At 47.0% G+C, this 13305-nt stretch overlaps 1 protein-coding gene across 1 annotated transcript in view; it reads left to right on the plus strand.

Annotated features, from left to right (window-relative positions):
• Nucleotides 1-13305, plus strand: part of LOC143765199 (protein-glutamine gamma-glutamyltransferase 5-like) — a 139353-nt gene that overhangs the window by 106999 nt on the left and 19049 nt on the right. Inside the window, exons 7-10 of the mRNA XM_077251637.1 lie at nucleotides 625-763; nucleotides 1455-1558; nucleotides 1641-1880; nucleotides 1969-2259. Coding sequence (XP_077107752.1) covers nucleotides 625-763; nucleotides 1455-1558; nucleotides 1641-1880; nucleotides 1969-2259 — 774 coding nt within the window. The remainder of the gene's footprint in view (nucleotides 1-624; nucleotides 764-1454; nucleotides 1559-1640; nucleotides 1881-1968; nucleotides 2260-13305) is intronic.

Genomic DNA, 13305 nt, shown 5'->3' on the forward strand with positions numbered 1-13305 from the left:
TGGTCACATGACTACATGCATCCAATTTGCATACTTGCGACCATGTGCTGACTAGACTCCCCCTGGCTTTTCTCAATAGAAGAGATTTGAAAGAAGTCTGGTTGAGTCTAATCAGCATGTGATCGCAAGTATGCAAATCACATAAATGTGACCCACTCAAATGGGGAATACTGGGGAATTGTGACAGCATGCACACCACACAGTGCCACCAATGAGCAGTCTGCAGTTGCATAAAGTGAGAGACTGGACTTCCCCTTTAAGATCTACACATCTAAAGGTGTGCATACCCATTAGACAGTTGTTGGACGAATGCTTGCTCAGCCTCCGGCTATATAAATACATACTGAGCATTCATGTGTTTTTGGTGGGAAAAGGGGAATAAGTCGCAGCCTGACAATAAATTGAAATATTCCAACGGAGCAAAGAATCCAACATGTATTTCAACATGATGTTCCTTCTTTCCACCAACATCTCTCATGAAGGGAGAGTCAAAACAAGACCATACCCATATGATAGTCAGCGGTAACAGCCATCCTTTCTTTATGTTATATGGCCACTCTACAGTTAGTATGACAATATATTTGGCCTCCACCTCCAATCTCTCGGATTTTTTTGTCTTTGCAGTGCTGAGATTCCTGGGAATTCCTGCTCGTGTAGTGACAAACTTTCAATCTGCCCATGATACAAACTTGAGCCTAACGGTTGACGAGTATTATGATGAAACTGGGAAGAAGTTGGAGCCCGCACAAGGAGACAGTGTCTGGTGAGAACAGATTTCAAGGAGAGGCTGCTTGGTATACATTCACAGACTAATACATGTTACTTAAAAGTCCTAAACCAATATAATTGACGACACCAAACCAGTAATGTTACCTTCTCTTTCTTCGCCTTACTAAATTAATGCCAGATACCTGGTTATTCAGCATTGATGTACAAGGGCACTAGGGGTATTAGAAAAATACGATATGCAATTTATTCTGGATAGTCCAAATATTCAAGAATATATCGCTAGGAGTCACAATGAAATATTAGTAGAAGCTATCCTGAATAAATCTAGGCTTGCATTGTCAGGTGAGAATAGATCCCCTATGCGTATTGCTATGAACTGGCTTCATCAGGTGTAAAGTCTTGATTACCCCTGAAGAAGCCATTTCATAGCAATTATAATCCCACATGGCTGTTCAAGATTAATTTTCCTTTTTGATGACTAAATACATTGATATTTGGGATATATCTTGATCTGGTCACTTCATCTTTGGACATTGCATTATTCTTATTTTTATTATGTAATTTTTATATTATTGACTCATTTTGTTCTTTATAAGTTTGGTTTGTTGACACATGTTGGTAAGCAAGCTACAAAATTATTTTCCAGTCAAATTATTTCCTAAATTCTCATTATTACAACTACACTAGCATATTCTCATAATGAAATGTTGTAAAATACTATATAGGAATTTTCATGTCTGGGATGAAGGTTGGATGGCAAGGAAAGACCTCCCTCCAGGCTATGATGGCTGGCAAGTTTTAGATCCCACCCCACAAGAGATCAGTGGAGGCATGTATATACATATATACTGCATGAGCTCATATTGTATGTAGGCTTGCCATTTGGTTTATCTTATTCTGTATTCATTCAGGGACGTATTGCTGTGGCCCAGCCCCCGTGAAAGCAATCAAAGAAGGAGATGTAGATGTAGATTACGATGTTGCATTCGTGTTTACGGAAGTGAATGGTGATGTAATTCACTGGGTTCTACACGATGGTGGCGTAGAACAAGGAAAAGTGGACACCCTCACCATTGGCCAGTGCATAAGTACGAAAAGTGTGGGAAGTAACACCAGAGAAGATATAACAAACCAATACAAGTATGAGGATGGTAAATATAACTCTCAGTGACAGAAATCATAACATTTGTATTACTTCTATGGTGGATAATGTTCACTCTCTCCTATTTTATTCTATAGGATCTGCTGAGGAAAGGACTGTATTTGAAAAAGCTTTAGGGAAATTGAAATTTATGAAACCATTTACGGAAAGAGATTCAATTGTGGCACTGGACTTCAATGTGTCCTTGAAGTTGGCACAGTCCCCTCTAATTGGACAGACAATCATTCTTCTATGTCGCATTCATAACCGAGGCTTTGAACCCAAAAAATTCAGTGTAACTCTCAGTGGTCAAGAGATGATGTATAATGGTAAAGCTCTGGAGCAATTCTGGACTGAAAACATAGAGATTGATGTCAGTCCAGGCAAAGGTAAGGAAGTACTGAGGTATGAATTCTCATAAGTTTATCCTCATAGCAAGGTTAATGCGGAGACGGTATCAATAATTTGATTATTTCTGTGTCGATATTGCTTTTGTCTTTGAATGTTACCAACCATTGTTTCTTCTCTCTAAAATCTGAAGGCAAAGGAAAAAAGCGGCACCAGCTATATATCAACAGAAGAGCAAATGTGTGAGCAAAATTTCCCAGGCAACAGCCTAAGGGCTGTCCCACATGTCCAGATAATTCCGGTACCAGAAAAAATCGGTACCGGAGTTATCCGTGTCTGTGTGCCCGTGAGCTCACGTAGGCCATACGTGCGGCACACGTGTGCCGCCCGTGTGCCGAGTGGGTACCACACGGAGCGTGTGGTACCCACGCGTGTGGTACACTGCATCGTGCTGAAGCCGCGATTCATATCTTCTGTGCAGCAGCGTTTGCTGCATAGAAGATATGAATAATAGTGTTTAAAAGAAAGATCTATCTGTCCGCCACCCTCCCACCCCCTGTGCGCCCCCCACTGTTCTGAAAATACTCACCCGCTTCCCTCGTTGGCTGTCGATGCTTCCTGTGCTGGCCGCCCCTTCTACTGTATGCGGTCACATGGGGCCGCTCATTTACAGTCATGAATAGGCGGCTCCACCCCTATGGGAGGTGGAGCCACATATTCATGACTCTAATCGGCGGCCCCACGTGACCGCATACAGTAGAAGCCAAGGTGCGGCCAGGACAGGAAGCAGCGACAGCCAACAAGGGAAGGGGGTGAGTATTTTCAGAACAGCGGGGGGGCGCACAGGGGGTGGGAGGGCGGCGGACAGATAGATCTTTCTTATAAACACTATTATTCATATCTTCTATGCAGCAAACGCTGCTGCACAGAAGATATGAATCGCGGCTTCAGCACCATGTGGGGGGGACAGCGCTTACTGTAGCGCTGTCTCCTGCACACCACATGGACTGCACACGGAGAAGGTCCGTGTATGGTCCGTGTTTTACACGGACCCATTGACTTTAATGGGTCCGTGTAATACGTGCGCTCCCACGAACACTGACATGTCTCCATGTTTGGCACAAGGAGACACGGTCCGCAAAAAATCAATGACATCTGCACAGATGGATTGATTTTAATGGGTCTACATGTGTCAGTGTCTCCGGTACGTGAGGAAACTGTCACCTCACGTACCGGAGCCACTGACGTGTGAAACCGGCCTAATCCAAATAGTAAAAACAAAATAAGGAAGCAGCACTCCAAAAATAGTGCAAATTATTGGACTTTCATGGCGCATATGGTGACATTTTGATTTGATAGTGTGAACCTTTGTCAAGCAGAAAGCTTCATACTATGAACTGAACTGTCGACACACAGGCCAAAAAAGTCCTATCATTTGCACTAATTTTGGAGGGTTGCCTCCATTTATATATATATATATATATATATATATATATATATATATATATATACACTGTATATATATATATATATATATGTATATATTGTGTGTGTGTGTATATATATATATATATATATATATATATATATATATATATATATATATATACAATATAAAGATTGTATGGCGGGTGCAATGCCTTCCCAGCAAAACATCTGATAGTGATGAGCGAGTATGTTGGATTTGCGGCTGCTAGACAGCCTGAACACATGTGGGAATTCCCTAATAAACAGGCAACCCCACATGTATTCAGGCTGTCTAGCAGCCGCAAATCATGCAACTGCGGCGACACAAACTAAATCTACGAGCATGCCCAAAATACTCCTGCCCATCTCTGACCTACTCACCATGAAATCCAGACCCAGGGAACTACTGGTTTACTCTCAGCACATATCATGCTGGAGGAAAACTTAGGGCTTTCCCATCACACAGGATAATAACCTTTGCGACATATATTTCCCCTCACATATGGTGCCAGAGGTGTCATAACACATAACCAGAGAAAGTTGGAATCCCAGAGAGGACCACTACGTACATTGTATGAATTACAAAATATAAACATAAAGAGCCCCCACCTCCAATAAAATTGGAAAAACATGATTTTATTTAGAAATGCATTTTATTGCACTCTAATAGGGGTAGTCCAGGCTTGGACCAAAAGTCTACAGTCCCTCAAGTATTCAGTACTTTTACAGTATCCATTTATCACTTTTTAACAGTTTCTTTAGAGCAAGAGGAGAAATGGTAAATGGGTGTGGCTAGGGTCGTGAAGAAGGGCATAGCCCAACATATTGCTGTTTTTGGCACTACATGATCTCTCCCTCTTTTCTTCCTGGAAAGTTGGGAGTTATGATATAGCTGTCATGCAACATTCAATTATTTTGAAGCTCATTTCATTTTTGAAATGAGATGTAGAAAGAATAGGGATATTCTGTAATGCCAACATTTTTTAAAAGAAAAATAAAAAAATATGGAAGCTAGCATATCCCTATAATAGAATCTGTTGCATATTTCTGATGGCAGGTTACATTACCTGCAATTTGATCAGGCCCCAGGGTGTTAAAGAGAAGATATATTGCATTCAATTCCATTCAAATTCCATGATTAGATTCTGATCAGAGCTTGAGCCGAATGTCAGCATAGTGTGATGCGATTCTCTAGGGTGAGAGAATCGGAGCACACTGTGAGGAGACGATGGATTACAAAATTTCTCCATCTTCTTTATTGCATTTTTTGCCCCGAAAATTGGACTGCACTTGTATGTCAGACTGAGTGCAGTCTGATGATTTCCACGTTCCCATAGACTTGAATGATTGAGTGGCATCCTATTTCTAAGTGAAATCACAGCATGCTGCAGTTTTGTCAGTGATTCTGTCAGTGAAAAAAAATTGGTCATCACTGGGGCTGCCCCATTGAATAGTATTGGTCCAAGTGCTGTCAAATAAAAAATCGGATAGCACTCATCAGATGTATACGGTGGAATAATCGAGCCCTTATGAAAAAAAGCACTAAAAGCCACTGTCATAACTACTTTTCTTTAATAAAATAGATAGGTAAAGTTATATTTAAAGAACCATGTTATTCTAACCAACATGGATTCAAATAGAAATGGCATCTCCGATTCCCCAAACAGACAGTGCAAAAAAACTACTGTCATAGCAATCATTAAAAGGGTTCTCAGGTTTCATAAAACCCCTTCCTCTCCATTTGTAGATTGTTTTTTTTAAAAAAACGGAGCCTCACTTAACCTCCCCAGGTCCAGCGTTGAGTCTCTGCTGCTGCTCCCTGTGTCTGTTACGGTTTGCAGTGCTGACATAATGGTGATGTGGACCTGGGGACGGTGAGTAGAACTAAGTTTCCTCTGTTTGTAAAGTCGATTACTTTTTCTTTTTTAATAACAATTAACAATTTATGACAATTTACAGTAAAGTATAAATATAAATATAAAGCTTTTCATGACCAAAAATAAACAGTAGAGGGCACTCTCAGACCTTCAACCTCCTCTCAGCTAACTACATTGTCAAGAATGACTTCTCTCTATTCCTCCTAGTCTATAGTAAACATTCATTAGTGCATCATATATTGAGTTCTGTAATATTCATAAAGGAGCAAGCAACTAATAGTAATAATGCAGTAATGTGAAGCTTCCTGCCCCAAGTTTCTTTGTTTAGACTTTTGTTTTTATCGCTGCTTTTTCCAGGAGCTATTACTTTTCCATTTTTCCTTTGACATTGCTATTTGAAGGCTTGCTTTTTTTGTAAGAACTTTGGGCACTATTAAAGGAAATCTGCTAGTAGGTTTTCACTGTGTAATCTGATAGCAGCATGAGGAAGAGACAGAAACCCTGATTCCAGCAATGTATCACTTAGTTTACTAGGACCAGCAGTGATTACAGAATTATAGTTTTTTTTCTAGCAGAGTGCAGTTGTTGATCTGTGTATAACTTCACCACACCACAGCTTTCTGTGTACATTGCATAGTGACAGAGCTTCTAATCAGTGCTGGGGTAGTGATAATCTCCTGTTGATAAAACACTAATGTATTGAAACAGAAAAACACAGCCCAGTAAGTGACACATTAGTGTAATCAGGGACCCTACCTCCCTGGTGCTCTTAGATTACATACCAAAATCCTGCTGACTGATTCCCTGTAATTACTAAGGGAACTCTAAAATGAGCATTATTATTTTTAGGCGCTCACAAGGGGCAATATAAATGTTAAGTGGGTACTTGAAGAAGCACTCCTATGAACTTTTTTTCCCCTAAACCTATGTATATATGTATGTAGTATACTGTCAGTGTGGCAATATACTCACCTATTGTCATCTTCTCCGGTATCCAGTGCCTTTCATCTCCTCTTCTGAGTGAATTCGCTGCTCATCAGACTTTCGGGTCACACTACACTCTATGTAACCGTGAAATATTTTTTAAAATGTAACCTATGAAGCACGAAAACAAGACTCCATAGGATTACATTGTAAAGAGACTCACATATAGAGCATAAAGTGAGAGTCTAAAGAGCGGAACGGCTCTGGATACTGGAGAAGATGGAAGTAGATGAGTATATTAACGCATTTACAGTACAGTAAAGTACATACACATATACACTGATTTAGAGAAAAAAGATCATGGGATTTCTTCTTTAATAGGCAACATTGCATTATATGGACACTCAGGGTGTTCGAAACATCAAAGGGCACACAGGAGGCATTAATACTTTTAGGATGCTCGCAAAAGGCATTCATATTTTCCAGGAGGCAATTTTACCATCTAGAGAGCACAAAAGAGGCATATTATGATGTAAGAGGCCCGGTGGTTAACATTATTACTATATGGGGACTACCATGACTGTTACCATGCTACATAGCAGTAGGGACACACACGGCAGCAGCGGCTCAGCATCGGGGAAACAGCAGGATAAGGGGTTTGTGCAGGTTGGGGATAGGTGGGGACAGTGCTGGAAATGTGAGAAGTGAAATGTGTCTTTCTTGCAATCTCTCCAGACAAGTCAAGGCTGGAAGAAGTTGTCATTGTGGTCTGGGCCAGATGAAAAAGACAGAAAAAGTGAATGACTCTATCAGAAAGAACGTCATCTGTAAGTCACCATCTATTGGAGCGCCCCCACACCGCCGCAGGGCCGAGGGGTACCCAGAGCCGGGCCTCTGGGTCTCAGTCCTGGGGTTGTCACGGTGGCTAGACCCGGTCCGTGGCCCTGTCTGTCAGTGGGGGACGTCCGGTGCAATAAATGGTGTTGTAACGGTGCAGTTGTGAGGTGCAGGTCGCGGTAAATAACGAGGACACCAGGTTGCAGTCTCTTTACCTCTTTACTGAAGATCTCTGAGTCCTCAATCCAGAATACGGCAGGAGGAAAACAGTTAACTATTTACATTCCAAGCATCTTAAAATCTTACTCAGGAGGCAACCCCCACCGAGGCTTTACCTGGCAGGTGGCTTTCTGCTGGCCGGATTCACTGGGCTCCAAGCTTACCCCTGCGGCCAGGGATACCTCGTGGGTTCGGGTCTTCTGCACGACCAGGTCGTGCGCCGCAATGATGGTCTGCGTGGGCCGATGGATACGGCTGGCAGCAGCAGCAGCGGCAGCGGCGGCTTCAGCGGCAAGCTCCTCCCCCTCGGTGCGGGATACTGCCAGAACGGCGGTGCAGCGCTGCATGTCCCGAGCCCACCATCCGCTCCCCTTTAGGTGCTGACGGTAGGTGACTACATCCCCCGGCTTCGGGAAGGACTTGGCGCCGTCTCCACTCAGGCAGGGCTCCACTTCCTCCCGGGTGATGCGGACTCTTAGGGCGGTCCCGATCTCCTGCACGAAGCCCTTTCCCGTCTGGGGCAGGTATACAACCACCACGCCCCACTTCGGCAAGGAGCCCTCCAGCAGCTCACCTCGCGCCTCCCGCTCCACTTCACGCTGGAACTCTGCGATTAGATGGTTCCGATATTCCCCCCAGGGGAAGGGCCCGAGGTCATGCCCCCCCGGTGCATTGGTGCTAGACGGCGGGGACATCGGGGCGTCACCGGTCGCAGCAGTGACCGGGCCGTGTGCAGAAGTGAGGTGGCCATCCCGGGGATCGCGGCACGGGGTACCTCCACTTGTAGTAGCCCCTCCTGGGGAAGGCATATGAGTCGGGGACCGTCCAGGCCCGGGATGCTCCAGCGGCAGCTCCCAAGGATCCAAATCCTCCAGCGGAGGCATGTCAGAATAATCCGCTGGTGACGGGGGTCGATGCGGAGCCATCCTTTTCTGTAGGCCTGTCCTGGTCTCCAGTTCCACCTCATCTGAGTCATAGTTTCGTTTCTTCGGTCTCCGCCCGCCATAGAAGATCAGGAGGCGGATCTCTCCTGTCGACGGGCCCGCCCTTAAGATGCAACAATATTTAGACTGGGCGGCCATGGTTGTTCGCGCTCTCCAGCTTGTCTACGCCTACTTCACGCCCCTTCTCTCTTCAGCGCTGCAATGGCGGCGGATTTTGGCGGTAAATGGCGCAACACAGTCTTCGTAATAAAGCACAGTCAAAGCACAATAAATCACAGTTCCAAGGCACACATGACCCGATTCTTCAGGCTTAAGTAGATCCTGTTCGTGACGCCAAGTTTGGAGCGCCCCCACACCGCCGCAGGGCCGAGGGGTACCCGGAGCCGGGCCTCTGGGTCTCAGTCCTGGGGTTGTCACGGTGGCTAGACCCGGTCCGTGGCCCTGTCTGTCAGTGGGGGACGTCCGGTGCAATAAGTGGTGTTGTAACGGTGCAGTTGTGAGGTGCAGGTCGCGGTAAATAACGAGGACACCAGGTTGCAGTCTCTTTACCTCTTTACTGAAGATCTCTGAGTCCTCAATCCAGAATACGGCTCACCAGGCTACGCAAGTCCGGCCGGTCCAATGACACTTCCAGAGTTCTCTTCACAGGAGGAAATCTGTGCCTTCCCCCTAGCGCTATGTGTTGTAGTCCTTCCCTGCTGTGCTTACGGAAAGTACCCCACAACTGTTGTGTCTGTTTCTGATGTTCCCTCACAACTCGACTAGATGATGTTCTGCTAATCCTCCGTCCCTCCCTGAGGTTCGGGTAGGAACGGCACCCGTTTGTCGGGTAGGCCTGGAGTTCTTCCGGGACCCTAGAGACGCCCCTCTCCCGCAATTGCCTCCCAAGACTTCATAGGTGATTTGAGTTAGACAGCCCGCCTGAGACTGACTGCCCTGCCGCTGTTTGGAGTATTGCTTGAAGCTGAATGTTATTCTACTCCCTCGGCGTTCCGGCCACCGGTAGTGCGCCTCAGTAGGATGTTGCTTCGGTCTTACAGCACGACTCCTACTGGTATTTCTCCTTTGCGTGATCCCGTTTCTCACTCAGCACAATCTATCTCGCTTCTAATCCTTTCTTGGGTCCCGCCGCTTCCCGGAGCTGGCGCGGACCCGTTACGTTCTTTTCAATGCCAAGCCTCTGTCAGGATCCCACCCCTGACAGAGACCCTACTGTCTCTTCCTCCACAACACCCTCTGCCACCAGGTGTTGCTTCGTCCAATCCAGTCAGCTTTCTGATCTAACTTCCTGCCTGACCCCCAGTTTACCCACTATGGTGGGGAGTGGCCTAATGAATAGCACCCTTAGCTCCCCCCGGAGGCCCAGCTATGAAATGTATTGGTGTCTGTGATACCTGATCAGATGAACTCCTTCAGTGCCATCGGACGCACCGCAGCTCCCCATAGTGGCGGAGCCACAGTACTGCAACGACCAGGACTCTGGGGAGCTGCACTCCCCCCTGGTTAAACACAGTACTCCGGGACTGGGAAGAAAACAACAATACAAGTTAGCAAAAAGACATACAATTTTGTTGAGTGCAATAACAATAAGCATATTTGAACAGAGCTTCCCTTTATGGGAGGTGAGGACACTTGAACGTTACAAACATGGTTAACATTATAAATTACAGGCTATAAATAACTCCTGTTACCCAACCGGGCATTCTACTTAAGTGCAAAACTGTTGAACAATAATTTAACATTGCCTTTAAGGACTCACACTCTAAATCCACTAAAGACCTTCCTATAATCACATTATAAGGCACTTTAACTTTCTCATTCTCCTTCTTTAATTCTGCAGGACCGCCTGTCCTATCGGCACCAGACCTACTGCCTCTCCTTTCTTTTACAGGACCGCCCCGTTCAGCCAGGGCCTACTGCCTTTTCAACTACTATACACAGTATAGAACATAACATTACTTTCAGTTTAAGAGCACTGAGTCATCCCTACATGACTCCTATCAGGACTCAGGGTTTACCTTCTATCCTAACTTTCTATCAGCATTATCTAAACATTGTCTATCGAACATTAAGCCTTCTCATTATCTTTCTTCCTTTCTTGCATGCTGGACACCACATCTATTTCTACGGGCCCACTGCATCCTTCTTCTATCTTTCACCTTTTACTTCTCAGAGCACATCATCAGTATTCCTTCACATTTAACTAATCAAACACATATAACTCTCTTGTACAAACATTATCATCACTTTTCTCTCATTGACATTATTGCTATTTATCTTAAGCAATTTTACTATTGAAATGCGATAAATGAACATCCCCTTTAAGAGGGGACCAAGTCTCTGTGAGGTAGCGTGTCTTCTCAAGCTACCAGTCCATACTCAGCAAAGGTTCCAGTGCGGTATCTTCGCAAAGAGTCTTTAAGTAAAACCAGTAGGGAGCGCCTTTAATAAGGTGCAAACTATTTACAAAAAGTTCGGATCATGCACTGTTCATGATTTCACAGTTTTTGAAGAACATAGAAAAATAGAAGAATAACCAAAAACAATAGGGATCCCGGGTCCATAGAAGGATCCCCCTAAAAGTTTACCCTGAACGGGTTTTAGCAGAACAGGAGGAAAACAGTTAACTATTTACATTCCAAGCATCTTAAAATCTTACTCAGGAGGCAACCCCCACCGAGGCTTTACCTGGCAGGTGGCTTTCTGCTGGCCGGATTCACTGGGCTCCAAGCTTACCCCTGCGGCCAGGGATACCTCGTGGGTTCGGGTCTTCTGCACGACCAGGTCGTGCGCCGCAATGATGGTCTGCGTGGGCCGATGGATACGGCTGGCAGCAGCAGCAGCGGCGGCTTCAGCGGCAAGCTCCTCCCCCTCGGTGCGGGATACTGCCAGAACGGCGGTGCAGCGCTGCATGTCCCGAGCCCACCATCCGCTCCCCTTTAGGTGCTGACGGTAGGTGACTACATCCCCCGGCTTCGGGAAGGACTTGGCGCCGTCTCCACTCAGGCAGGGCTCCACTTCCTCCCGGGTGATGCGGACTCTTAGGGCGGTCCCGATCTCCTGCACGAAGCCCTTTCCCGTCTGGGGCAGGTATACAACCACCACGCCCCACTTCGGCAAGGAGCCCTCCAGCAGCTCACCTCGCGCCTCCCGCTCCACTTCACGCTGGAACTCTGCGATTAGATGGTTCCGATATTCCCCCCAGGGGAAGGGCCCGAGGTCATGCCCCCCCGGTGCATTGGTGCTAGACGGCGGGGACATCGGGGCGTCACCGGTCGCAGCAGTGACCGGGCCGTGTGCAGAAGTGAGGTGGCCATCCCGGGGATCGCGGCACGGGGTACCTCCACTTGCAGTAGCCCCTCCTGGGGAAGGCATATGAGTCGGGGACCGTCCAGGCCCGGGATGCTCCAGCGGCAGCTCCCAAGGATCCAAATCCTCCAGCGGAGGCATGTCAGAATAATCCGCTGGTGACGGGGGTCGATGCGGAGCCATCCTTTTCTGTAGGCCTGTCCTGGTCTCCAGTTCCACCTCATCTGAGTCATAGTTTCGTTTCTTCGGTCTCCGCCCGCCATAGAAGATCAGGAGGCGGATCTCTCCTGTCGACGGGCCCGCCCTTAAGATGCAACAATATTTAGACTGGGCGGCCATGGTTGTTCGCGCTCTCCAGCTTGTCTACGCCTACTTCACGCCCCTTCTCTCTTCAGCGCTGCAATGGCGGCGGATTTTGGCGGTAAATGGCGCAACACAGTCTTCGTAATAAAGCACAGTCAAAGCACAATAAATCACAGTTCCAAGGCACACATGACCCGATTCTTCAGGCTTAAGTAGATCCTGTTCGTGACGCCAAGTTTGGAGCGCCCCCACACCGCCGCAGGGCCGAGGGGTACCCGGAGCCGGGCCTCTGGGTCTCAGTCCTGGGGTTGTCACGGTGGCTAGACCCGGTCCGTGGCCCTGTCTGTCAGTGGGGGACGTCCGGTGCAATAAGTGGTGTTGTAACGGTGCAGTTGTGAGGTGCAGGTCGCGGTAAATAACGAGGACACCAGGTTGCAGTCTCTTTACCTCTTTACTGAAGATCTCTGAGTCCTCAATCCAGAATACGGCTCACCAGGCTACGCAAGTCCGGCCGGTCCAATGACACTTCCAGAGTTCTCTTCACAGGAGGAAATCTGTGCCTTCCCCCTAGCGCTATGTGTTGTAGTCCTTCCCTGCTGTGCTTACGGAAAGTACCCCACAACTGTTGTGTCTGTTTCTGATGTTCCCTCACAACTCGACTAGATGATGTTCTGCTAATCCTCCGTCCCTCCCTGAGGTTCGGGTAGGAACGGCACCCGTTTGTCGGGTAGGCCTGGAGTTCTTCCGGGACCCTAGAGACGCCCCTCTCCCGCAATTGCCTCCCAAGACTTCATAGGTGATTTGAGTTAGACAGCCCGCCTGAGACTGACTGCCCTGCCGCTGTTTGGAGTATTGCTTGAAGCTGAATGTTATTCTACTCCCTCGGCGTTCCGGCCACCGGTAGTGCGCCTCAGTAGGATGTTGCTTCGGTCTTACAGCACGACTCCTACTGGTATTTCTCCTTTGCGTGATCCCGTTTCTCACTCAGCACAATCTATCTCGCTTCTAATCCTTTCTTGGGTCCCGCCGCTTCCCGGAGCTGGCGCGGACCCGTTACGTTCTTTTCAATGCCAAGCCTCTGTCAGGATCCCACCCCTGACAGAGACCCTACTGTCTCTTCCTCCACAACACCCTCTGCCACCAGGTGTTGCTTCGTCCAATCCAGTCAGCTTTCTGATCTAACTTCCTGCCTGACCCCCAGTTTACC

The sequence above is a fragment of the Ranitomeya variabilis genome, chromosome 4 (assembly GCF_051348905.1).
Source record: "Ranitomeya variabilis isolate aRanVar5 chromosome 4, aRanVar5.hap1, whole genome shotgun sequence".
Classification (NCBI taxonomy): domain Eukaryota; kingdom Metazoa; phylum Chordata; class Amphibia; order Anura; family Dendrobatidae; genus Ranitomeya; species Ranitomeya variabilis.